The sequence below is a fragment of the Rutilus rutilus genome, assembly GCF_951802725.1.
Source record: "Rutilus rutilus genome assembly, chromosome: 5".
NCBI classification, from domain to species: Eukaryota; Metazoa; Chordata; class Actinopteri; order Cypriniformes; family Leuciscidae; genus Rutilus; species Rutilus rutilus.
The window spans coordinates 45,357,146-45,384,943 of record NC_140213.1 but is presented as its reverse complement, the minus strand read 5'-3'; the positions used below and the strand labels follow the sequence as shown (position 1 = coordinate 45,384,943).

The window sequence follows — 27,798 nt, the reverse complement described above, 5'->3', positions numbered from 1 at the left end:
TGTTCTGCAACAGCTGCGAGCCGCTCAGACGCTGCTGGAGACCGACGCGAACGCTTCACTCTGTGGATTAATGCTTTGTCTGTCCTATATATGAGAGAGGAGTGCGGATTCACCGGGACGGGCTACTTGCTTCGACAGTAGCATCAAAAGGAGTCGGGAAGTTTTCAGGTACTACATTTGGAAAGCACAGGATTATACATATATACATTTTATATATGCGCGCTATATATGATTATACATATATAGCGCGCGCGTACGGGGAAAACGGAGCGCTTCCCCTGCATTGCGAACGGACTGTAATAAATCGTCTATTGCACCCGATCGCTGTGTAGTGTTGGCTTTGGCATTAATGCATCGCGCTCGTGTGTTTGTGTGAGAATGAGGGCCAGGCGCCGCAGTGGGCAGTGATCGCTTTAACACAGAGTACGTGCGAACTAGAACGAGCCGCTATTGGCAACTGGCACGTACGCTCCCAACTCCATGTATCTAGATCAAGCCATCAAAATACTCCCGAGAGAGCGTTTGCCTTGCGTTTGACTGATTTTATCGCAAGGAGCCGCGTAATTTAACCATGCAATTCGATAAAACAAGACTAATATTGCTATTTTATGTTATTTGTTTATAATCTCTCATTTATTAAATACCCATTGCGCTGCTTTTGCTTGATGTTGATGCGCTGTAAAAAAATAAAAAAATAAAAAAATAGGAAAGCTTACATTTGATTTGAATGCATAATTAAAGTTATAACTATAACACTTTGTTTTAGTGTCCTTGTTACACGTTACATACTGTAGTAGTTACTAAAAATATGCATAATTACATGCAAAACAAACCCTAACCCTGTAGTAAGTACATGTAGTTGTATTATTACACTGCACTTAAATGTGTAATTACACTGTAACACGGACGCAACATAAAGTGTAACCATAACTTGCATTGGTAAGTTCATTTTAATTTTTTCGAATTTAGTTGTATTGTTCGAATTTTGTGTATGGTTGAAACACCTTAAAGCGAGTAAAATGAGCGAAATGGTTGATACAGATTAAATGGGTGGAAACACCGATGTTGCTATCATAATAATAAACATGTTTTTACAGTGTGATGGGGGAAGGGGGGTCTTGAAAGAAACTTTCTGTTTCGCCAATGCTTTTCTCTCTCTTCTCGAGAAAGGGAAGGTTTCATCTTACACCCGGTCACCTGAATGCCCGTAAAGGAATGAGCTGATAGCGCGCGCATCATCGAATGTGTCATTTTAAACTCTAGTAACATTCTGAGAAATTTTAAGCACACACGGGAAACAAGTCACGTGATATTAGGGCTGCAACTAACGATTATTTTGACATTCAATTATTATGTCCATTATTACTCCTAATAATCAGATGAAAAATGCAAAAAAGTACTATACATAAAAAAAAAAATGTTTTAATTAAAAAAATATTTTAATCCATTTTAACAATGTTATTCCACATCCTGTCCAATGCTGTCCTGTAAACAATGTGTAATATAATGCCTATGAAAACAAATATAGCGAATGTAATTAATGAGCTATTCCAACAATAGTGCCTTTACTGTTAATGCTCTCAAATATGATTACTTGCGTTACACGCATATTTTTAAACCTTTATTTCGAAATATGAAGTATTCTCGTGATTCGGAGAGGTTGGATAATGTACCTTTCCCGGAGCTTGTGTAGGCTACTCAGCTATTTTCCACATGCGTTTTGTCCGTAAAAATGGGTTATTCGCTACTGTGAAGTGACGCGACTGGCTGATGGTTTCCCGCGCACAGCGTGCATACGTGACTAATCGATAATCAAATTCGTTGTCGATTATTTTCATTAAAGATAATAATCGAATTTATCGATTAGTTGTTCCGCGATATACATAGTATGCATCAACAAATGGACAAAATTAGACGAATAAACATTATAGACAGCGTGTGAACTATTCAATGACTTTCTGGGGAGTCCGGTTTTACAACAAACAGTCTGTCAGTAATTTGAATCTCTACAAGTGTACACACAATTAGTTAAGTAGCATGAAGACAGATACATGTACTAAGTGATAAATAATGTTTTGATAATACCATGCCAGATATTTAGCTAAATGGGAAGCGCTCCAGAGGAGGACAGTTGCTATAGTAGGTGAACACGACTTTTATTCGCTAAATAGAAGTTTAATATTATTCTTCTATTTTATTTTCTCTTCTATTCTATATCCATTTAAAAAAATAATAATAATAATTACATATACTGCATTAGACTAAACTGGGAAGGGTCATTTGCACTTATAACCTATTGTTAGTTTAGCTGCTTCTATTGTTCTGGTCACTTTGGATAAAAGATGATTAAATGACTAAAATAATTTTTTTAGACAGTGCATATTTTAGAACCCCCATCCATTTTGTTTTCACACCCTGCTTATCGACAGTAATATGCATTTACTCATGTTGCTGTGTTTTCTGAATAGGTGTCGTGGAGACGTTTTTGCACCATGCAGGAGGCAGTAGACACCGCTGAGCCCGCTTTAGCTCTTCCCATGGAAACTGGAGAGTTCCCCGAGCAGCGGATGGGACTCCCCGACAAGATCCCGTTAGTGAAGCCCTACTTCAAAAAGAAACACGCACAGAGAAAACTGGGCGCAAAATGCTTGCGCGCTTTAGAGGACCCTATTTTGAGCACGTTATTGAACTCAGACGCTCTGGTGTCGGGGGACGGGGTGTTTGTTCCACGTAACCCGTCTCGGCCTCAGAGGACTATATGCACCGCTGTCGTGGAGAAGCAGTCGAGGATTAGTCAGGTGTGCCTGAAGGAGGAAGAGGAGGAGGAAGAGGAGGAAAGCACGGACGCCGACGTAGCCGCGAGCGAGCTTGCGGGGGAACAGAAGGTGACGGATATCCAGCGGGTGTCCATAGACACTAATGAGCGCGTCGAGGCGGTGCCCTCCTCTGACGTTTCGGGGTCGAAGTTAAATGACATCTACACCGCTGAGACTTTGCAGGGTGCAAATTGCCTCGCCATCAAAGAGGGCGAGATCTTTCAGGATAAAAGCGAGGAGGCCTCTTTGGATCTAGTGTTTGAACTCCTAACCCAGCTCCAGTATCACACGCATCAAGGGGATGCTATATCGATCTGTGTGGATTTCCTCCAGGGCGTTTGCATCTATGGCAGTGACTGCGCCCACCATCACACCGTTTTACCTTACCACTGGCAAATCCACAGAGCAGACACGCAGATCTGGCAGAGCATATCGGATGACTCTCAAGAACAACTGGAGAGGCTTTACTGCAACCCGGACAATGAACACATCAGACTTAAGTTTCTGTAAGTGCTTTTGATTTTGCCCTCTGGGTTGCTCTTGAACAGCTTCAATGATTTATGCTAAGTGTGTAGTTCAATGAGAAATTGGAGCAAATTGGTGCTCTGGTAAAAAAAACCGCCTGGTTTAGCTGGTCTCCCAGTTTGACCTGCTTAAAACCATACTGAAACCAACCAGAGGGACCAGCAAACCAGCTGAGGCTGTTGTTTTTCAGTGAGATGTATTGAAATAGACGAGTGCGTGACAGGAAGTTGCCCTGTGTGCAGGAGGTGTTGTGTTGTGAATGAGGTGTATGTGACTTAGAGATCGCATCTTTCCTATAAGGCTTTCTGTTTGCTGGCCTGACGTGTGGAAGCGTACTGACAGCTGTAAGCCGTGAACTTGCTCGACCCGCCTCTGCTTAGTTCGGTCAGACACACACACACACACACACACACACGCGCTCCCTCTCGCTGCGGCTTGCGCTCAGGCGGTCTCACGCACTCGTCGCTCAGACAGAGAAGGGCTCACATGCAAACACGCAAATAAATGAGACGCGCAATTATGCACACCCACAGGCTTTCATGCACACACGCATTTCAGTCTCAGTAAATGGCTTTTATTTGATTTTTTTTATCATTTACACACACACACACACATCCACACAGACAGCCTTAGTCTTACCGATCCCCACTGCCACAACTTGTCCCTGAGCTGAATTCATGGTGGCTTTTACCCAGCAAGATTTTTAATTTTGCTTCAACAAAAGGGCCCTTTTGTTTGTGAGAGTGTCGTTTAGGTCCCAAGCCTGATCTGTATGCAAAAGCGGTTTGCAAAAGGAAGTGCACTTGGGTCATGACAAAGCAAAAGAGACAGTGATTTTAATGCTCACCATGACACAGCTCCTGGCTACTTCCTTCTTGAAGATAGCATTGTCGATTTGTCATGGAAATTCTCCTGCGGGACGGCCGACTATTTAGGGGGTCTTTGTCTACAGAGTTTAATAGGGCGAATGGCCACGTAACCGTCTCTGTTGGCTCGATCAGCCCATGTGCTCTCAGAACCGTGGCTCCCAGTGACCTGTTTCATGTTAATAGCTAAAGCCGACCATTAACCTCCTGCTGACTTTGGTGTTTCGGGGTAAAGTGAGACCCACAGGGCCTGTAAACCACACCCTTTCCTGCTGACCCCCATCTTTTTTGTATATGTGGGGGATTTTTTTTCCTCTAGAAGAAGTCATTGTGTTGTGTTACTGAGCAGAAATGAGAGGGTTTATGTGACGGACGCCATTGGGCACAGAATGTAATTGCTTTGCATACAGCAAAGTGGCATTTATTTGAAAGGAAAATAGCAAGAACTTTTCAAGTGAAAGGGTTTTAAATGATAAATCAATACACATACTCCAACGGTTTAGTGTTTGGACGCTTTCTGGTTGTCAAAAAAAAAAAGAAAATGCCCAAAATGTCTTCCTAAATCTTCAGATACTTCAGGGCCACTGTATAAGACACATTATTAAATTTAAAGGCGTTTATTCGAAAGTAAAATTGCAGTGACATAGTATAAAAAATAAATAAAAACAATCATTAGATACACAGTTCAGAATTATAATACAGTATTTGGACACTTTCTGGTTGTCAAACAAAAGACAAATAGGTAAAAAAAATCGCTTCTTAGATCTTGATTTGACATTTTGTTTTCTTAAACCAATGTGTCTTAATACGTTTGGACGACTATATTTTTGCATGCCAAGACACAATATCAAACTTACTAGCATTCATTTTAAAGTAAAGCAAAAGATCATGAATTTTCAAGTAAAACATTTACAGTTCGAATTAAGATACAGTTTTTGGACACTTTCTGGTTGCCAAACAAAAGATAAATCACTTCTTAGATCTTGATATTGGCTTGTTTTTAAATGCAATGCTAATCATTTTTTATGTGTCCAAATTCTTTGGGGCTGTTTTTAAAAAGATCTCTCAGGCTGTTATACTGTTAACATTGGTTCTCAGTAATCCACAGTTTTATTGTATATTTCCTAACAAATGGATGTGCCATTGTGCTGCAATGTGTGAGATCTGTGACCCTTGATCCTGAAGGTTTGGTCACCATAGGAGCAGCTGAGGTTGAGATGATTGTGTTTGTCACACAATCTCAGTGTGCACCAAGGGCACGGTGACCTGAAACCAAGGTGTTTGCATGTGTGCCTGCGTGTGTGAGAAAGGAGATAACGCCTTAGACGAGCCATGAAATTATTCACATGGGTGAGGTCTCTTGACTTCACTCTTCAACGTCACTTTGACTCATAAAATGTGTTCTTCCTGGATTCTTTCTCTCTTACACTTTTAAAAAGTGTATGGTGGTAATGTAGCATGTTAATGACGGTGAATGTTGGGGTGGGCGATATGACCAAAATCTTTAAGTAATTTTATTTCACGATTACGATAGATATATCATGATATTGCTTTAAATAAATCTATTATGGTATCAAAAATGTTTATACCATTGAAATGTCATCACCAATTTCAATATCACAAAAAAACCCTGATACTAGCATAAGAAAAACAACTCTCACGCTCACTGAAGACGAGTAAACAGTCAGTGATAAAATAGGAACAAAGAAAGTAACGCCAAAACAAAGACACAAATGAAATAGACCTGCCTGAGAAAACTTCAAGGGTACTATATAAATTGTATAAAGTAATCAAATGTATAAAAACACTGTATAGTCACTATGTAAATTTATTCTTATTAAAGTTACAAAAGTGATTTACAGAAGGCAGCAGATATATATTAGGCTGCTGTTACTTGCATGCACTGATCTAATGTACTGATACGCACACGCTTTCTATCTCAGCTGTTAATGTTCACTTAAGACGCTGGCAAAGACGGCCATTTTGACACATAAGGGTGTGTATTCGACCGTTCAACCCAAATAATTGTGTAGTATTTTAACTGTATGAGCGTCCGCTTTATATGTGCGCGTTTCACATGGGAACGCTCAGAAACAGTCGCAATCCTCTTTCGCTGCTTATTGCTCTTGAACGATTGTCCAAAATCACTGCTGGTTAATCGTGTCTACCGGTATATCACCCAGTACAAAAATGCACCATGGTACTACCTTGTGTTTGTGGACATATTCCCGTGGTCAAGGTATATTTTTCCTCTTTCATTCGATTATCATAGTGTTTTTTCTTCAATCTTTTTGTGCGAGTGAGATCATAAAGAGCTCTATTCTCTCTTTCAAATGTGCTTTCTAACATAAACAAAAGCTGGCAAACTTTGTTGCTGAAGTATGTTTATGTGTTGCTCTCCTGCTGAGCGGGACAAAGACAAAGAGAACGAGTCAAATAGTGGCTGGATTGAACAAACAGTCCCGTCGCAGTCCCACATGTGCACGTCTCGTCAGTCCCCGCATGGTCTCCAGAACATCCTGAGAGTTTTTAGAGGCTTTTTCTTCTCTCTCATACAGAGTGCAAGAGGGAAACGAGAGTAGTTATTTGCCCTCAGCTCTTCTGAGCGTGTCCTCCCTTGAATGGAAACAAAAATTGAGAAGTCGAGTGTTGATTGAGGTTGATGCATTCCCTTAAACATCTTGAAGAGGAAGAATGGAAAGCCCTTTCCGCTTTATAATCAGCTGTCACTCAGAGACTTTATTACAGCACAGTTTCCGTGCAGATATCGAGTTATTACTAAAAGATAGCGCTCGTTTATTGGACCTGTGTGTGTCATGGAAGCTTGTGCATCTTTACTCAATCCGCTTGTGGAGAAATATCTATTCGCACCTGATTATTTTAGTTCAGTGACGGGTACATCCTTCCATAACGCAATAAAACTAGATAGCATAGACAGTTTCATTGATTATTTTAGGAGTGATGTATTTTGGTCGGATTGTCTCAACTTCATGTGTCATTAGTCATCTGTTAAATAGGTTTCCTTGGTCTGCAGTCAGTGCATTGTGGGAGTAAAATGCTTAATCATAAACCAATATAAGCTATGAATTGTCCTGAAGTCACCTGGTTGAACATTTAACCATTGTTGTTATTGATTTAAAGGGATAGGTCACCCAGACAATGTACTCACCCTCATGTCATTCCAAACCCAGAGGGCTTTCGTTCATATTTCAAACATGAAGATATTTTTAATGAAACCTGATTTCCGTCCCTACATTGAAAAACTATTACACCAAAACTTTGATGCTTAAAATGTTCATAAATTGATCGTGAAACAAATCGATGAATCACGCAGTTTAATCCAAGTCTTCAGAAGGATTTCATTAAGACTTTTATTCACAAATAAACATATGGACTCATAAAATATGGGGATTGGAAGGTCAAACATGCTTTATTAATGGGGTTTGAGCTTCCAGAAGAACCAATATGTTCTAAAATGTTCTTTTATGTTTCTGTGGAACATAAAAGAAAAGATGTCTTAGTGTTTTTGTGTCCATACACTGAAAGTCAATGGGGTCCAAAATATCTTCTTGTATATTCTGCAGAATAAAGAAAATCATATAGGTTTGGATTGAGTATGATGACAGAATTTTCATTTTTGGATGACCTATCCCTTTAATATCATCACAGTTAGAGGCTTTGTCTGTTTCAGTGTGTATACAGCATATAACCTAAAAAAAGGCGTTTGCACGTTACTGATACGACTTCTCCAGCTGCCCTGCGTGTCATTGTGTGTGTGTTTGTGTGTGTTTTGTAAGTATCTGTTTGCTGATTGTCTCATTGCTGAGTTTACCACCCGCAGAGGTGACTGCCTTATCTCAGGGTGGGTAGTGTGTGATCAGGTGCATACGTGAGTGTGTGTGTGTGTTTGTTTAATTCTTCTCAGACTGTGACGCTCGTGCTGGGTGTGAATAATGCTGGCATGCGGGCGGCTCAAGCTGAGCACGTAAAAATTTGTTGTTTTACGTTTATGGGATTAAGAAGGTTGGAAGATCGTACTGTGTTTCGGTGCTTTGGAAAGAGGGGCGGTAGAGCGTAGAAATATGAAATGTCTCTCTCTTTCCTCTTGGATCTGGTTTGCTTTGTTTCTCCATTCGACCATCTGACACTGCAAACCACAGCTGGCCCAGAGGTGCCTTTTCACTGGCGTTTGCGGTATATGTGCCAAGAGAGAACGGGGTGACGGGTTAAAGGCTAATCACTGGAGCGTGTCTCTCAGAAGTGGTTGTATGTGGAACATGCCAATCCCCACACAGACCTTGGGTTCGGGCATGCTCAGTGGCGTTTTTAAGGGTTGCTAATCCTTTACACTTCATGCGTTCCCTTTCTCTGGCTCGCTCTTTCATCCACCTCCCTCCCCTTAGCTTTTACCCTTTTAGCACGGTTTCTCTTCAGTACCCTGGGTGGGTGTGTGCGTTTAAAGCTGGTGAAATCAGCAGAAGCGTGATTTAGCTTTCGGAAAAGCAGAACTGTAGGTTGCCAGCTGGGTTCGAGTTCCCCTGTTTTGCAGAAGTGCTGGATAACGAGAGACTGGCATAACCTGGGCAAGTTCAACTGAAGCCGAAAAGCGAATTAATTTGGTCATGCTCAGCGGTTAAATGCGCTTGTCATTGTTCTCAGTCCTTAAAGGGATAGTTCACCCAAAAATGAAAATTCTATCATTGTTTACCCACCCACCTGTATGAGTTTCTTTGTTCTGCTGAACACAAAGGAAGATATTTGGAAGAATGTTTGTAACCAAACAGATCTCAGTCCCCAATGACTACCATAGTATATATTTTTTCCTACTATGGAAGTCAATGGGGACCGAGATCTGTTGATTACAAACATTCTTCCAAATATCTTCCTTTGTGTTCAGCAGAACAAAGAAACTCATACAGGTTTGGAACAACTTGAGGGTGAGTAAATGATGACAGAATTTTTGGGTGAACTATCCCTTTAAAGTCTTCTGGTGACATAAGCAGGACTTCATCATTTCCAATCATTTAGTCGATACAATAGACTGCAAGCTGGTATTCAGATCTGCCTCCATCCAATCAACAACCAGATAAAACCAAGTCTCCACCTCTCATTTTTTTTTTTTTTCAATAGAGTTCAACAGTCCCCGCCCCCTTTTTCTGCGGCGCTGGTTCCGGAAGTTTTTTTTTCCATACATTTTTCTCAATAGGGATTATAAAATAGTCTTTGTTAAAGAGTTATAAGCCATGATGAACTAAGCCAATCAGCTACGAGGTGAATCACAACATTACAAACTTTAATTTGAAGCAAAAAGACATAGGTTCAAGACTGTGTACTGTGAAAGAACTACAATCCTATGAAGTACTGCGAACATCATAATACAGACGATGGAGAGAGATATAACTACTCATTTATAAACGTTGATTACATGGATAAAAACAATATATTTTAAGTTTATTGCAAAATATGCATATATATATATATATATACAAACATTTCAGTATTTTGAGAGCGTACAGAGATCGACTTGATTACATTAACGGGAGTAGGCGGAGCTAAATAAATATTTTGGACAGTGTTTGCTTTTTTGGCTCTCTGATTGGTGGAATCTTCTGTACAGCATCATGGGTAATGTAGTTTTTCACCAGGAATTCCGCTGTTAAACACGATTATTTTTTAAATGAGCTGAAATAATGCAGGCTAACGGCTTCAACGGAAGCAAATGCCATTGATTCACAACCTCATAGCTCACAGTAAGGCTGCATTTAAAGGTTTATACGATATCATTCAAAATCGGAATGTTTACTTCCGGATCCCGACTGTTGCACTCTATAATCCGTCTCACTGGAATGTCGCTACCGTACGCACAGTTAAGCATGTTCTCGGAAACTTTAGACGGTTTCTAGCGTTTCTCAAAATGAAATTTGCAAGGTGTGTGCTAAATTGAACTAAAGTAGAGAAATCAGTCTCTTTTAGTGATAATCTGACTTGTTAATTTTTTTGACTCATATTTTTGTGTATGCAGACAGAAGAATAATTTAGGGGATTTCAACCTTCATTTAAATGCGGTTGTGTACATGGCTTTTAAATTGTGAAACTAAAACCTGAAACATTCTCTAAGTACATGAACAAAAACAGTTCTCTTTTTATTATCTATTTCACGTGGTGTTGCGTTTCAAAGCGCTTCATAACGCATATAGCAGTTGCACGGTTTTCCGTTTTCTCTTTGCATTGGCAAAACATTTGCATTCTTGCACAGGCTTTAGTCAATACTTTGACCTTTCAAAACTGTGAATCTTTTACCTGTATACTGACCTTTCATGTTATTATTTCCGTTTTAGGTTATTCAAGGTCATTTTAATGTTGCTGGATAGAGAGTTTTTGAATACTTCTCGCTCTCACGCTTTTCCATCTCACAGAGTCTAGTCAAATGAGTGTGTGTGTGTGTGTGTGTGCACTGGCTGATCTCAGCGCCTGACTCCGGTGAATCATCAGGCGGTTACAGGTCACGGTCACCGTGATGATGAACGCTGCCTCATGATTGGGTCAGGGGGACTTCAAGCGCTTTAGCAGGGTTTACAGGAAGAACAGAACAGGTTATTCACCCGTGACTACACAGGTAGAGAAAGAGATAAAGAGAGGAGAAACTGGCTTATCAACCGCTCCCCTCTCTTCTCTCAGGCCCTGTTTACAGCTGGTGTTAAGATGTGTTTTGGTCGATCGGATCACAAGTAGACGAGGGAGACACATTCCCATTTACACCTGGGGCCAGATTAACTAAACAGGGCAAACTAGCGTGAGAGCGCAATTCCAAAACAGCGTTGAGTGGAAAGTTCTGCACGTGATCCACTGACGACACGCAAATTAAAAAACACAGACGCAGTCAGATCATTCCCATTATGACCAACACAATATACCAAGTAGCGTCTGGTTTAAGACGGTAAATAATGGCTCAAACACCAGTAAATTGATGAGCGCAAACCTTAGTAAATCACCTTGCGTGATTCATTTAAACACTCTCCTCTCATACATTTTGCATCTGAAAGGGAAACTCCTACAAATGCATATGCAATAAGGTCAGCCGGAAAAATAACCCTGTCCACGACTTTTCAGCGCTAATTTTAATGTCTTTAGTAAATCCTGACAGTAGTTTTTTTAACGCCAAAAGAGGGTTTGTGCTGGAGCGAGCTGTTGGTAAATCTGGGCCCTGGTGTTTTAATCCGTTTCTTTTGTCCACTTTCAGCCACTTCTGTCCTGATTTCTTCGAGGGGAGGCCGGATAAATGTATGAGATTTTTCAGATCTTTTGATCAAATGGAGGAAATAAGCTCATGTAATTTACATATGAATGCGAATGGAGACGACGGAAAAACACACAGAGAGCATTAGTTTCTGCTCTGATGGTCGCAAGACCACTGAGTGTGTGTTAGAAATCAGGAATGGTGAGAGAACATTGTGCTTGGTACGTTTTTCATCTTCAAACCAAACTTTTAAATCAAGTTTAAATCCCGTCTGGCTAGTCTCTTCCCACAATGATTACGCTTAGGGTCTTTTGCGGCTGTTCGAACACATGAGCGTTTACACTATGAAAGCACTGTGTTTTCGACTACCTCTGGAAGTGGTTGAAAGTGGACTAGCTCATAATGTTTTAGACCGTTTACTACTGTATTTAGTGTCGTCCACCTGTGATCCGAGCGACCAAAACAAATGCTATACCAGCTGTAAACAGGGCCTCACTGCCTTTCCTTACAGTCTCTCCATCCTGCTTATTCCCTGCCCATCTATCTATAGTACGTTTATCAATTCTGTCACTTTAAGAGTTACGATGTAAACTAGAAAATCCCGTGGTTTCATCGTAAGTAGGTTGTGCTGATTAGCGCAGAGGGAATCAGTCCTTGCACTTAATTTAATGACTGGAAGGTTATTTTTAGTGCTGGAGAGAGAATGAGAGGATCGAAGCGTCCTTTGACCGCGCTTTGTGTGTGTGTGTGTGTGTGGGGGGGGCACTTCTATTGTTATCGCCATGCTATTACTCGGCCCGTCATGAATAATGGTGGTCATGGTTACCCGGTGCACAGGTGGCCGACTTGGGTTCGGCATGCCAGGTCTGAAAAAGTGTTTGTGGGTGAGCTACTGTGAAACCTAGTCTGTCAGGAAAGCCAGCGCGAATGTGTGTGTGTGTGTGTGCTGCGGTGAAACACAGAGTGCTAGGTATCGCATACCTTGATGCACATCCAAATGAAAGAGGTAACACTACACAAATGCGCATGTGTTCATGTTGAAGTGAAATGGAAGCCGAGTTACTTCCCACCGCCAGATCCCCAGATAATCGGGTCTGAGAAATGACGTTATAAATGACATCGTGCATCAAATGGAGTTGCTAAAGAGAGCTCTGGTTGTTCTGAGAGACTGTGTAACCATCTAGGCTCTATTATTTCATGTTGTCTTAGCTCTCTGTGGAGTCACTTCTGTAACCTCCTTATTCCCAGAATGCCCTGTTCTTTCCTCATCGCACCTCATTGTACTAGCAGAGAGTTCTGGACAAAGAGAGAGAAAGAACAGAAAGAAACCTTCTTTCTGCCGTCATAAAGAGCCTCTTCATTTACCCAAACCAGTTTTCTCTCATGCGCTTTCACTCCGGGACGCGATAGCCATCGTTCTCGTTAATGTCTTTTGTGTGCGCCCGCTTTAGATGCAGAAGGACAGGTGGAACGAGAGTGCAGCGTTCGTCTTCTCGGTCACCGAGCCCAGAGAAGAGGAGAGGAGATGTTGGCACTGTCTGTGCTTGTGTATCGAGCACAGATGACTTAGCATGAGTCAGCAACGCCCTGGAGCGAAACAGAGAGCAACACACTGATTCCTGCACAAGGATGTTTAGCTTGTGAAACTCATTTCTGTTGAGAAACTCCAGATCAGCCCCACTTTGAGTTTTGCATCTAAGGATTACTGAGCAATTGTTGTGTAAGGGACGGCATTTTTATTTCTGGGATGTTGTCAGAGCAGATATTTTGTGCTTAAATACCAGTGGATCTGATAATATTGTTGTTGTTGTTTTACTTCATGATATTTCTTTTCATATTCTCAGCTCTTTTGGATTCAAGATCATTTTGTAGGTGAGAATAATCACAAAAGTAAATCCGTTGTCACTCCTACACATCATCTCCTGCTTCTCATGTTCTTCTCTTGTGACAAAGACCCCGATAATCTTACTTTCGTCTCAGAAGAGCGTAAGACTTGTGCTTAGAAGAACTGCCAACATTATTAAATCAAATATTAGGACCAAATAATCTGAGCCGGTGTTGTTATTATTGTTGACTAAAAACTAAAACTAGTTACACTTTATTTGGACGGTCCACTTTAGACATTCTACTAACTATGAGTAACTTTAGCACGTCACCTAGCAGTCATTAGAGTATTAGTAGATCGTATGCTTAATATCTGCTAAAACTTAATTTTTATGTACATTCTACTGACTTTTTACAAGTTTATGTCAACTTATTCTACTAACCCGAACCTAACAGTCTCTAATGAGAGTTAATGTAGCTGCAATATAGTCAAAATAAAGTGTAACACTTTTAAAATCTGTAATTGAAATGAAGCTTAAATGATATACTACTAGTATGTAAATAATCACTGCTGAAAAAAACGAGTCTGAACTGGTCTCCGCTGGCTCAGCTGGTCTGTTTGCTTGTTTTTAGAGGGGTTTTGCCACTTTTTAGCTGGATAGACTGGATGACAAGCTAAACCATATTATAAATACCAACTTGCCAGGCTGGCAAACCACCTAGACCAGTTTAAACCAGTTTAAGTAGGATTTTTAGGGAGGGATGCAGTCCACTTTATAGCTTTATCCTCATCCTATAAATCATAGATTGTCTCATTTGTGTCAAAGACATTTTAGGTGACGTATCTCAACATTTTCAGGCTTATAGTTTCACATTCTTTGTCTAGATGTTCAGGTTTTGTGTGTTTCGATTACCGTGTTTGTGAGCCTTGAGTTTCAGTCTCCCCATGTTTGCCCCCGCCACAAGATAATGAATGTTTTCCAGATGTGAGATTACACAAACAATCTACATTTTGTCCCCCAGCAACTGGGTGTGTGAGTTAAGTGTAGATTTAGTGTGGTCTGAAGGACATTAATGCCTCCGAATGTGAAAGTCTGGTTTTATCTGGTGCCTTGGCTCTGATGGAAGTGCTGTGTTCGGGGAACCGTCCGGCCTCTCCGTTGGTTTTTGAGCCAGAGACCACTTGCTAGGGCAGAATGTGTGTTTGTGTGCCCGGAACGGTCTGTGAAATACAGGCTGTCCCGAACACGCTGGTTTAGAGCGATTCTGGGTGTGGATGATTGAAGCCCATGGTGTTCCAGTTGAGAGGACACAATGTGTGTTTTTCTCTGAAAAAGAGAGTGAGGACTGATCTTGTTGATGCTGAAGATTTTAGGGCCTGGATCGTAAAGGAGTAGTTTCCTAAAATGAAAATTGTGTCATCATTTACTCAAGTTGTTCCTGTATGGCTTACTGTGAAATTGTGATTTTTCTTTTTACATAATGAAGTGAACGAGGGCCAAAATGACAAAAACACCATGACCTAGTCCCCTGAAACAAGTGACTTGTGTGCTAATCTAGTGTTACGAAGCAAATACAATAGTGTTGTGTCAGTTCCGACTGATCCTCATTATTCACTTCCAGTTGTCATAGGGGTTTGGATTGAGCAATTGATGACATACTCTTAATTCCTGGATGAAGTAAACCATTTAACTTGTTTACACAATGGGTTTAATTTTGGCATGGACTGCCGGGAAACCCTCTCACACATCATTTTGACAACATTTTGTGTGTGTGTGAGTGGCTGGTTCATGCATACGTGTGGTTTTGTTCGCTGAGTCAGTTCAGTAGGTCAGTTAAAACAGCATTGATAAGCATCTTCCTCCCTCTTTCTCTCTCTCGCACACATGCATGCATGTGAAGTCTGGGCCTGGTTTTGTTTGTCATGCATTTAGATCAGATTTGGTGTCTGTTGGCATGATTTCAAAGATAGCAGGACATTGTGTGAGCATGATTCTTTCTTTTCTGAGCCATCTGTCTTGGGATGACAGTTTTGGCAGCTCACTTTGCTCTTTCAGATGGATCTCACTGAGAAATGTCCCGGTCGTATTTCAGAAATCAAAAGAAAAAAACAACAATATTGTTTAGTTTAAAGCCCTTTTTTAAAGGTCATTTTTATTCATTGCTTTATTACATTTAGTTTTCTTTTAAAAACAGCTTCACAAACAGTCTTTTCAACCACACACGGTCTCATTATTTCTGTGTTGTAAATATTCACGTTATCAAAGAGGTACTGGGGTAAAAGTTCATAGTTCGGATATAAACACTAAATCGAGTAAATTGCCTTTTGAAAGTTACTTGACGCTTCAAATAACAATTGTGTCACTTACATCGTTACACCAGTAGGTGGCGACGAGTGACTGTTAAAAATGTATTTGCCATTGAATCATTCAATCAAGAGTTTCGTTCAAAAAAACGCTGATTCATCCAGTAATGAAACGAGTATTTATGAGCAAGTCATTGAATCATTTATTCAGATTAATAAAACATTTCAAATAGACTGGAGTCTGCATTTTGTCAGAGCCTCTCGTAAATGACATGTTATTTTGTTTAGTTGCCTGTTCAGAATCGTGATCTCTATTCTCAGTTTATCCAGAATTGTGCAGCTCTAATTATTTGGTTAAGGCAGAATCCAAAATATCTCCAAAATTAAACTGACCAATAAAATAAAGTCGATAAAAAGGACTGAGATCATCACAGCATTTTATATAGTGCTTTCATTTTTTCCAATGTATTGCGACAGAGATTGTTTTGGCTCAGTGTGCTCATGTTTAGTCTACTAATGCCATGTTTTGGAGGCTTGCTAATGCTCACAAGTGGCTTCTTGCTGTTTAATTGTATTTCATGTACATGTATTGTTGAGTTTGTTGAGATCTTCCCTCAGCTCGGCCTGCTATGATGTGCTCTGGACTTCCAGTGTTTAGTCTACCTCCCGTCTGTCCGCCACGTTCGCTTGCGAGTGTTTCTTTCAGGCCTCAGTCCACCCATCCTGCCAGAGCGCCGTGTCCTTCTGGTGTGCGTCTGAGATTAGCTCCCAAAAACTTCTCTGCTGTGTTGATATTAAGTGTGTCGGGCAGTTTCGGTCTAGTACACTCAGCAGTTGTCTGGGTCTTTGACCTTTATTGGTGTGTTTTGAGAGAGAGGGTTTGTTTTATCTCTTCTCTCACTCCTCGTTGTTATAGCAAATAATAATAATTTGTGGTGTTTCATATTTGACCTCTTTCCCCGTCATTGACGGAAATTTCTGGCTTTCCGTGTTTTCACTGCTATACTGTAGGGGGCGCTGTTACACATCTACTTAAAGAGTAGAGAATCTCCAGATCAAAACACATGTGAAGAAGAAGCAGAAACAAGCGATAGAAGCATTGCGGACATGTAAAATAACACGATTATCAAACATTAAACCGCATATAAATCAAAACTTCCTAATGTTACTGAATGAAATGTCGAGCCAGGACGAGCTGCAGGACTGTGAAGCTTTGAGTGTGTTGATGGACTCGATCTGTGTTTTGATCATCGTTCTGAATCCCATCCAAAAGCATGATTTTCTATGTTTTTTGCTTGAAATGTTGCTTTTTTTGATGAAACTTACCCATATTCAAGCTAGAATAAAAGTTTTTTTGACAGTTTTTACTGAGGGCCGTGAAACTTTTGTGAAAATGATAAAAAATGCTGGCTGTTTTTTTTTTTTTTTTAAATAGAAAGAGTTAATAATGTGTGGTATGTGATGTGTGTGACTAGCTTTGAGTAGAAGCAATTTGGGTGTGTTTGCGAATGTTTAGATGATTTGGCCTCTTATTCTTCCACAGAATTGAGTCTGCATGTGGGTTGTGCATTATTGGAACTACTTTTGCCCAGACATTTCACCTTTGACCTCAAATCCTCTTTGTGTTGAAGAGTAAGTGTAATCGATGAGGGCATTAATTAGCGAGCCGGGTGACCTAAAAAGCCGGGGTATAAACGCAGGGGTCGGTCAGGGGGGTCACCGTTCCTCCCCCATCTGTCTGGAGGACAATCTCACCCCTTATTTTTCAGTATTTGAAGACCACAAAGACCAAGGGAGAGTTTTCCAATAAGCCCAAGGTCTTTTGTGGAAATTAAATTAGGTGTAAGATGTTGTTTTTCTTCTAAGGGCTAGGAAGTTCATGGCTCAAGAACAGATTGTTATTAGCTGTTGGGAACTGGTTTTATTTTGTGATGTGTTCAGGGTTTGTATGTGTTTACATGTGTTTACTTTTGTTTCACGCACAGCGGTCGAGTGTTTACGTTGGACTTCAGTGCCATGCGAGTGTGTGACCTGGAGTTTGACCTCGTCCGGCGTTTGACCACGCCCCCAAGCTCCGAAACCACGCCCCCAACCACAAGCCCCACCCCCGACTGCCTGTCCGTGTGGAAGTACTACTGTAGAGATAACTTCGGCTGGAGGGAATATTCAGAGGTGAGACGCCAATCTGATCCATTCTTTCTCTTCCTTGCTTTAAATAAGCAAACAATTAAGTGATATGTACAAATTTGGGCTCAGTAAGATTTTTGAAAGAAATGAATACTTTTATTCAGCAAGGATGCACTAAAGGGATAGTTCACCCAAAAATGTTTTATTCTGTCATCATTTACTCACCCTCAAGTTTCTTTCTTCTGCTGAACATAAAGTAAAATATTTTGAAAAATGTCTGAAACCAAACAGTTTATGGACCCCATTGACTTCCATAGTATTATTTTTCCATACTATAGAAGTCAATGGGGTCCAAGGTTTCAAGGTATCATGGTTTCCATAAAAATGATAAAGCAGCGCAACTGTTGATTGTCAGCATTGATAGTAAGAAGTGTTTCTCTTGCACCAAATCTTGATTTCCTGTGACTCTGAAGACTGGATTAATGGCTTCTTCAAATTCAGCTTTGCATCACAGGAATCTTAAAATATATTAAAATAGCAAACAGTTATTTTAAATTATAATGATATTTCACAATATTACTGTTTTTAGTGAATTCGTTTTTCCCAAATAAATGTAGGCTTGGAGAACATCTTTCTTTCCCTTCTTTCAAAAATGTTTTGTTAAAAATCGTATCGATCCCTTACTTGTGAAGGATAGTGTTTAATTCTTGATTTTGGGTAGAAATAAAACCTAAAACTGTTCTCGACAGAGCTTTGTGTGTGTGTGTATGTGTGTGAGTTTGTGTGAGTGTGTTTGTGTTTGTGTGTGAGTGTGTGTTTGTGTTTGTGTGTTTGTGTGTGTGTGTTTGTGTGTGTGTGTGTGTGTGTGTGTGTTTGTGTGCGTGTATGAGTTTGTGTGTTTTGTGTACGTGTGACTGTGTGTGTGTGTGTGTGTGTGTGTGTGTGTGTGTGTCTCGAGTCGAACCGGCTTGCACACACACCAGAGAAGACGTCCTGTTCTATTCACAAGTGCCTGAAATCAGAGCATTGCATAAGCGTTCCTTTGGTAACAAAGCTTTTTATTTCCTGTGAAAATCTCCTATGATGGATACATTCTGACCAGTGCTCCGGATGAATCGTGTGGGAGTCGGAGCGCATGTAAGTGTGCTGTTGTTCTCTGTGGAACTCATTTCCTCCCTCTCTCTGCATCTCACAGCCGGTGGTTCGGTTGATCGAGGAGGCGAGCGGTCGAGGTCTGAAGGAGGTCCGTTTCATCACACTGCAGAATCAGTACATCCTGAACATCCGCGAGGGCTTCCAGCAAAATGCTGTTTTCGGTTTCCGCCGGCAGATCAAAAAACGCCCGCTGTTCCGGTCCTCCATCATGCTCACGCCTTACCTCCAGTGAGTATCTGCCTTTAAGAGCCGCAAAATCTCTTGTTAGACACCCCTGATTTCACACTGAATGTCCCATAACAACCAATTTGGCCTCGATTTTGGTTAAAAATTTGTTTGTTTTTCAAAACGTCACAAAAAGTCCTCTGGATGCGCTCCAAAACCCCCAAGATAACTCGCAAGTGGTTCACTGCTCACCGAGAACACATATCCGACTCCCGATTTAAAGTGTATCTCATTTTAATTGCTTGAAGAGCTGCATGTGCCTCCAGAAACATAATATTCATACTTACCTAAAGCTAGAACATGGACTGCAGCCTAGGCTAGTCATGAGGAGGGTATCATCTGTTGTCTACTGGAGTGCTTATTTACAGGGACTGAGAAAGAAACCGAACGCAGCAGATGTAAGGTTGAGTGGGTTTCTGACCCGTCAGGCTCTGTGGGAGAGAGTTTAACGTGACCATATGAAAGTCAAATTTCTGACTAGCTCAGGATTTTTGTTCTGGCGACATTTTCCTGTGCTGTCTTTCATCTTTTACATCTACTAAGTCACTCAGGCCTGTGAAGGGTCAGAGAATTATGGATATTTTTTTCCCTGTATGTTCCCCTAAAGCTAAATGAAGGCGGACAGCAGTTTTGAATCTTTTCCCTCGGTTTTACTTTTTCTTTCTCAATAGATTCAGTGTGTCCAACCGTAGCCTCCGCCACGAGCATTAATGGATCAGAATCAGGGCTGAGCGAGATATTATTATAGTGAATTTGTGACAATATTCAGTATATATCCTGATATGTATTTGCTCTAAAAACTCATTTTAAGGACCGAACCCATTGTAACCAAGTAGTTTAAAGATAAATACATATTTTCCACATTGTTAAACAAAACTATGAATAGCGATATATATGTATATGTTTAAAAATTTGTATCCACCAATATAAAAATATTTATCTACTTATACTACAAAAATGTTGGACAATTAAATTGATCAAAAGTGACATTTACAATGTTACAAAAATGTTGGTTTCAAATAAATGAAACCTTTATTTTCATCAAAGAATAATGTAGCACTAAAATTGTAATAATTAACATTAATAATAATCATAAATGTTTCTTAAGCAGCAAATCATCATATTAGAATGATTTCTGAAGGATCATGTGACACTGAAGACTGGAGTAATGATGCTGACAATTCAGCTTTGATCACAGGAATAAATTACATTTTACAACATATATTCATATAGAAAACAATTGAAAGTCTAACAATATTTCACTGTTTTTACTGTATTTTTTATTTAAATAAATGCTGATTCATGAAAATAAAATAAACTCACTTTTGTTTGCCACTGATGTTTAAATCAGACATGCTATCCATCTTAACGCTCTCACACTTGCGAGAGAAGGAGGGAATGTCATTCCCATCAGTCTGCTCCTGGTGTCACCCATCTAAAGGGTCCTGCAGCGTCAGGAACACACTGTCCCGAGCGCAGGGGTGCAACTCATTAGTGCGATTGACAATCTGGCCGAACCGCTGCCTGAGTTAACGCTCAGCAAGCAGCATAAATCTCCTTCTCGCTCACACACACACACAAACAGACCCTTTCCCAAAAGCATTTGCTTATCTCTTCAATAAGATTGCCCTCATTTCTTTTCCATTCGCTTGTACACAATGCCTCTCAACAATATATGGTTGGTGAATTCCTGCAGTTCTTGCACCAGGAAGCAAGTCGAGAGAGGAAGGCAGCGCAAGATAAAAGTTAACGGATGACTCATAAGGTAGTCACACTGACTCTAGGGATAACGTTCACCTGCTAGATAACAAGTGCCATATTGAGTCACAGGACTGAGCCCTGACCTCCATTTAACCACCACCTCATAAACACACTCCGGGTTTAAATTGACCTTTCTCCCAGTTTATCTCTCGTGAGGTACCGATACAATGCAGAAGCTGCACTTTTTACAGTAATTTCTGTAGCCATTAGTTTCACAATTCAACTGTCTTCTTTCTATTCATTTATTTCTACGTGTTGCATCATTTAGGGCCAGATTTGCTAACTGCTTTCGCCAGCGCAAACCCTCGTTTAGCATTCGGCAAGGCTTTTATTTATACAGCACGTTTCATGGACTATGGTAATTCAAAGTGCTTTGCACAGAAAGGAATTTAAATAATCACAAAATAAAAGCAAGAAAATTGATAAAAGATGATACATAGATAAACTTCTCATCTGGCAAAACACCCGTTTATCATATTTAAAGTTACATTACAAAACTACTGTCAGGATTTACTAAAAACACGCAGTGAAATTATGTCGGACCTTATTGCATGTGCATTTGTAGGAGTTTTCCTTTCAGATGAATACTTAAATGAATCATGCAAGGTGATTTACTAAGGTTTGCGCTAGTCAATTCACTAGTATTTGCGCCATTATTTAACGATGTGTGTGCTTTCATTCGCGTGTCATCAGTAGATCACGTGTCTTTCCACTTTTTTGGAATTGCTCTCTCACGCTAACTTGCCCTGTTTAGTAAATCTGTCCCTTAATCTCTTAATGACCCCATGTTTTCCTCTCTTCATTAGGACTCTCGGTGGCCTTTCCTCAACATTTCTCTCCTCCCTGGAAAGTTCCGGAAACCAGCCTCTCTCTCCGACGTCAAGCACTCCCTCCAAAGTGTACCCTGAGACTTGGTTGCCCATGAACACCAGTCAGGACTACCTGCAGGTGCCCGTGTCCCGGGATGACCGCAGCTACCGGACCGTTTACAGCCTCTTCCACAAGACCGTGTCCGAGACCAAGTTCCGCATCCTGAAGATTCTCCGTGTCCAAAACCCCTTCCTGTGGGAGAAGTACAAAAGGTGTGTTTCACATAATCCTTTGTGCAAAGTTGTTTAGACTGTGTGTGCGTGGCCAAAAGCAGTGTTTAGTAAACACTGAGATTACAGACTGGTTGAAGACAGACAATAAAAGGTTATCTTGGCAGATCTGTGTTTCAGAAACGTCTGTAACGTCTTTGAGGCTTTGACGTTGACATTCACAATGCTAGGTGTCAACCGCGCTAACGGTTCTTACTAGGTTTTTGTGGGTCGGAAACAGCTGTGTTTTTGTGGTAAATCCATGAGGTGAACTTCTCAGTGTGTGTGAACATGTAGAGAGGAAGAGAGTGAGAGTGGTGAACCCTTGGTGTACTTTAATAAGATAGTGACATGGAAGTACGGTTTCATCCCTTTCGGCTGCGGATGATAGGTCACAAATAAGGGCTGAGTCAGGAAGAGAGAGTAACCGCTGACTCGTCTGAATCACGCGACCGATTAGATTAATCCTTGCATATTTCAGCGTGTCTAGTAACGCATCGCTGGAGTGATTGCTGTCTTTGAATGCACATTGGACATAAATATGATAATGGAGTGACAGATTAGGTATATTAAATCTTGGAAGTCTAGCATAAATGTTTTCAAACTTGCCAAAAACCCTTAAATATAACGCCTCCTTTTTTTAAATTTGAATACGAGTTAAAGGATTAGTTCACCTCAAAATGAAAATTTCCTGATAATTTACTCACTCCAATGCCATCCAAGATGTCCATGTCTTTCTTTTCTCGGTGGAAAAGAAATTAAGTTTTTTGAGGAAAACATTTCAGGATTTTTCTCTACACAATGGAGTTGAATGGCAACCAGAATGTTGAAGTTCAAAACAATGCCATTTCAAAGGGCTCTGAAGTGCTTCAAAGGGCTCTGCAGGATCCCAGCTGAGGAATGGGGTCTTATCTGGCGAAACGATCGGTCATTTTCTGAAAAAAATTTAATTAAAATTAAAATGTATATACTTTTTAACCACAATTGTACGTCTTGTGCTGGTCTGCGACGCGCCACATACAGTACAGATCAAAAGTTTGGAAACATTACTTTTTTATATATTTTTGAAAGAAGTCTCTAATGCTTATCAAGGCTGCGTTTATTTGATCAAAAATACAGAAAAAAAAACAGTAATATTGTGAAATATTATTACAACTTAAAATAATAGTTTTCTATTTGAATATACTTTAAAAAATAATTTATTCCTGTGATGCAAAGCTGAATTTTCAGCATCATTACTCCAGTCTATCACATGATCCTTCAGAAATCATTCTAATATTCTGATTTATTATGAGTGTTGGAAACAGTAATATATCTGATGAATAAAAGGTTAAAAAGAACTGCATTTATTCAAAATAAAAAAATATTTTCTAATAATATAAATCTTCTTTACTATCACTTTTGATCAATTTAACACATCCTTGCTGAATAAAAGTATTGATTTATTTCAAAAAAAGAAAGAAAAAAAATTACTGACCCCAAATTACTGACCAATAGTGTATATTGTTGTTACAAAAGATTTCTATTTTTAAAACATTTGCTTCTTTTTTTATTTTTTTACTTTTTATTTATCAAAGTATCCTAAAAAAGTATCACATGTTATGAAAAAATATTAAGCAGCAGAACATTATCAGAACTTTGATAATGAATCATCATATTAGAATGATTTCTGAAGGATCATGTGATAGACTGGAGTAATGATCCTGAAAATTCAGCTTTGCATCACAGAAATAAATGATCATTTAAAGTATAATAAATTGAAAACCAATTATTTTAAATTGTAATAATATATCACAATATTACATTTTTTTTCTGTATTTTTGATCAAATAAATGCAGGCTTGATGAGCAGAAGAAACTTCTTTCAAAAACATAAAAAATAGTAATGTTTCCAAACTTTTGACCTGTACTGTATTACGTCATCACGTTGGAAAGGTCACGAAAAAAAAAAAGAAGAAAATAATAATAATAAATTAAAACAAAGATGTCGGACGATTCTGAAGTTGGAAGAGGAAATGAGATGGAAATTTTCGCCCTTGCCTACCTTTATGAACCGGAGTACACAGACAAATAACTTAGAAAGATGACGTGACGCGTGACCTTTCCAAGGTCGAATGTTGAACTTCAACATTCTGGTTGCTATTCAACTTCTTCTTTTCCACTGAAGAAAGAAAGACATGGACATCTTGGATGGCATTGGGGTGAGTAAATTATCAGGAAATTTTCATTTTGAGGTGAACTAATCCTTTAACACAACAAAAGTATACTAAGTGAACATAAGAAAAAAGAAAGGTAAAAGGGGACACATATAAATATACTTATGTATATATACATATGCACTAGTATAATAAAATAGTAACATAATGAAATTCTGTAAAACATTTAAACCCTAAAGAATATGCTGAACGTTTTTCTTGTCTTTTCTGTGATGAGTGAATCTGAAATCCTATATATCGCTGGGAGCTGAATATACAGGTGTGGTTATCTTATTTACGTGCTCCTACGTGTCTCAAACAAAACTCTTGAATATCATTCAAAGATTCAATGCAATGAACCTCTCAAAGTCCAGCAATTAGTTGTTCCTGGCGAGCACCTATTGTAGTAGCCTGGGAAAGAGAGCTGAAGGAATAAAGGTTGGTGTGTTCGTTCATATGCCCGTGCAGGTGAAGATCTTTTGTACAATAGTCGGAGTGTTTCCAGGGTGTTGGCCAGCGAGAGAATGTCACTGGGTAAGCAGCATGAAAGCGGATTTGTTTGCATCAGGAATAGAAAGGACGAATCAGACTGATGGCTCGGTGTAAAGGAGATGAAAGGAGAAGCTGAAACAACACGAGTGATGTCTTCACTGACGCATGCGGAGTCGCTGCTCCCCGCGAGCGTGTCAGTCGGTGTCCGTGGGGTCACACGAGGTCAGTCAGTGATCAGAGAATCTCTCTCAGCCAGGCTGACCTCGCTTCCCCTCGGCACACAACAATAGAGGCACAGACTCGGGCTAATGCTGACTGGGTTCACTCGGGTCCCTGGCGCTCATCTGTTCACTCACCCTTTCTGTACCCTCTCACTTCTCTGTTTCCATTTGACCAGATGACAGGCTGAGAACTCAAAAGTTCAGCTTGTTTTCTTGTTTTTGTGCGAGGACAGCTGCCGTGCTCTCTAGCATAACAGAAACTTAAAAAATATATAGGTTTCATACTGTAACTGTTGACATCAGCGTTCAAAAAAAATACTTTTTTAGCAACCTAGCCATGAAGTTGTTTAGGGAAAGGAATAGGATATGTTCTCCCTTGCGTAATTAACAGCAATCTTTAGTCAATTTCTAAATATTATGCATTATAATGTGATGCCTAAATTCACTTGCAGCAATGATTGATTTTAGTTTTAGTGTTTTATTGACTGGACTGTCGGCTTATCAGTCTCAACTTAACTCTTTCCCCGCCATTGACGGGATTTTCTGTCTTTCCGTGTTTTCACTGTTATACTGTAGGGGGCGCTGTTACACGTCTTCTGAAAGAGTAGAGAATCTCCTGATCAAAACACAGTAGAAGAAGCAGAAACAAGTGAAGGCATATGTAATCAGATGCACATGTAAAATAGCGCAATCATCAACATTAAACAGCGTATAAATCAAATCTGCCGAATGTTACTGAATGAAATGTCGAGCCAGGACGAGCTGCAGGACTGTGAAGCTTTATGGACTCGATCGACTCCATCTGTGTTTTGATCATCGTCCTGAATCCCATACAGACGTAGTCTTTGACAAAAATGTGATTTTCTCAGCTTTTTGCTCAAAATGTTGCTTTTTATGAAACTTACTCGCATTCAAGTGTTGAGAAAAAAGGAATGTATGAGGCTAGAATAAAAATTTTTTTTGTTTAAAAGTAGAGTTAGGGTTAGGGTTAGGGTTAGGAAATCTCCTCTTTCCTTTGATATATTGCATGTTCAAATATTCATACAACAAAATATTCTGGGGGCCGTGAAACTTTTGTTGAAAATTATCAAAAATGCTGGCAACTTTTTTCTAGGTGTCCTAGATTAACTTATGATGCTACATTTTGATTCTTTAGGAGGTTGTAACAAACAAACGCTTTCTTTAGTTGATGGTTTGCATGTTTTTAATTTACATCATTCATCTACTTGCTTGCATCAAATTATAGTTCTCACAATTGAATGAAAACCATGTATTATGTTGCAGTTCTTAACAAAGTTACAGGCCAACTGGTTTGAATCCAGGTTTTCTTACACAATCTTTGTCTGTTCCGTCTTTCCTTGCCTTTTTTCTATCGATGTTTAATTGAAATGTCTGTTTCTCATTCTCTTCATAGGAAGAAGGAGTACATGTCACGTCGCATGTCTGAGATGGACCGCATGCTGAACGAACGTCACTTGTTCCACGGCACGTCCCAAGATGTGGTGGACGGCATCTGTAAGCACAACTTTGACCCACGCGTGTGCGGAAAGCACGCCACCATGTTCGGCCAAGGCAGCTACTTTGCGCGCAAGGCTGTCTATTCCCACAACTTCTCCAAGCGCTCGCCCCGCGGTGTGCACTACATGTTCCTGGGCAAAGTGTTGACCGGCAAGTTCACAGTGGGCAACCCTTCCATGCGCCGACCACCCCCTCTGAATCCAAGAGACGCCTCCAGCGACCTATTCGACTCCTGCGTGGACAACTGGATGGACCCACAGATCTTTGTCATCTTCAATGATGATCAGAGTTATCCATACTTCATCATTCAGTATGAAGAGGTGAGCAATACAGTGGCTATTTGAAGAGCGCTGCACGTCTGGATCCCCGCACACGAGACTTGAGACTTGTGCGCACGTTCGGCCAGTTCGAAAGGAGACGGAGGTGGTTGTGCGCCGGCACTCTGAATGGAAATCATGGATCATATGGGATGCATTTGGATATGATTCCCACCCTCAATCCTGTGTGAGGGTTTCTGTGCGACCTTTCAGTGCCCATCTTCTCATACCCCTGTGAATACAAATGGGGATTGTGTGTAAGTGTGTGTGGTGTCCCTCCTCTGTGTTGGACATTTTAGTGTGTGTGGACGAGTGGCTTTTTTGGCTGACCATGGATCGGGACACGCTTTAGTAAGAGGCCCGTCGATTGCTTGCCATTCGGACTCGTTGTTCGGACTCATAAGCTGTTGTTGCAGCTTCACATTCTCATTCTTTTTTCCCAAAAGACTCACCGTTTTCCCATTGCTGCCATTCACGTTCCATACTTGCTATTTGTTCGAAGTTGTAAATATGTTCTCCTTGTTTATATTTGAACTGTGTGCCTTTTGTTCATAAATAAATTGTTTATTTATGTTAGTCAATGTAACAAGTAAATAAAAACAATTTAAAGAGAATGTACCTGATGTGAAGTTTTGGTTGTTTGTTCATATGCCGACGTTCAGGTTTTTAACAGTTGACAACAACTGACCAAATTTGCCTCTGACCTTTCTAATCACAACCGGTGGTTATCTAACAATTCACATGACATCGCTGGATGGGCGGAGCCAACGTGAAAAAGAAAACAGAGACTGATCCTTTGTTCATCTAGTCGAGTTGAAAACACAATATTGAAGGCATTCAGAGGAAAAAGTCAGTGCTAGACAAAGCTGGTCTTTTCATCAGAGAAGTGAAAGGGAATTAAGTCGGACGCTACTAAACATTTCACGGCAGGGATTTAACTGTTACAGAATGGTTCACTCTTATCAACCAACACAGGAATTAGATTTGATTATTCTTTAAGCTTGTTCTCTCTCTCTCTTATGCTCCGTTCTCTCTCTTGCCCTTTCTCTCCAGAGGACTCTGGGTTCCTAAGCTCCATGCTTAATGAATCCCAGGGTACTAGAAAGAGAAAGGGAGCCGGCAAGATCACACGCTAC

The 27,798-nt window shown here is 40.2% G+C and overlaps 1 protein-coding gene across 1 annotated transcript; it reads left to right on the top strand.

Moving 5' to 3' along the window:
- The first annotated feature begins 13 nt into the window (after window positions 1–13).
- tiparp (TCDD-inducible poly(ADP-ribose) polymerase) lies at window positions 14–27,280 on the top strand. Its single transcript, XM_084410118.1, has 6 exons — window positions 14–168; window positions 2,469–3,322; window positions 17,559–17,745; window positions 18,896–19,083; window positions 21,648–21,923; window positions 26,242–27,280. The coding sequence occupies exons 2-6, from the start codon at window positions 2,493–2,495 to the stop codon at window positions 26,687–26,689; spliced, it is 1,929 nt and encodes a 642-aa protein (XP_084266244.1). The 5' UTR covers window positions 14–168; window positions 2,469–2,492; the 3' UTR covers window positions 26,690–27,280.
- The last annotated feature ends 518 nt before the right edge of the window (window positions 27,281–27,798 follow it).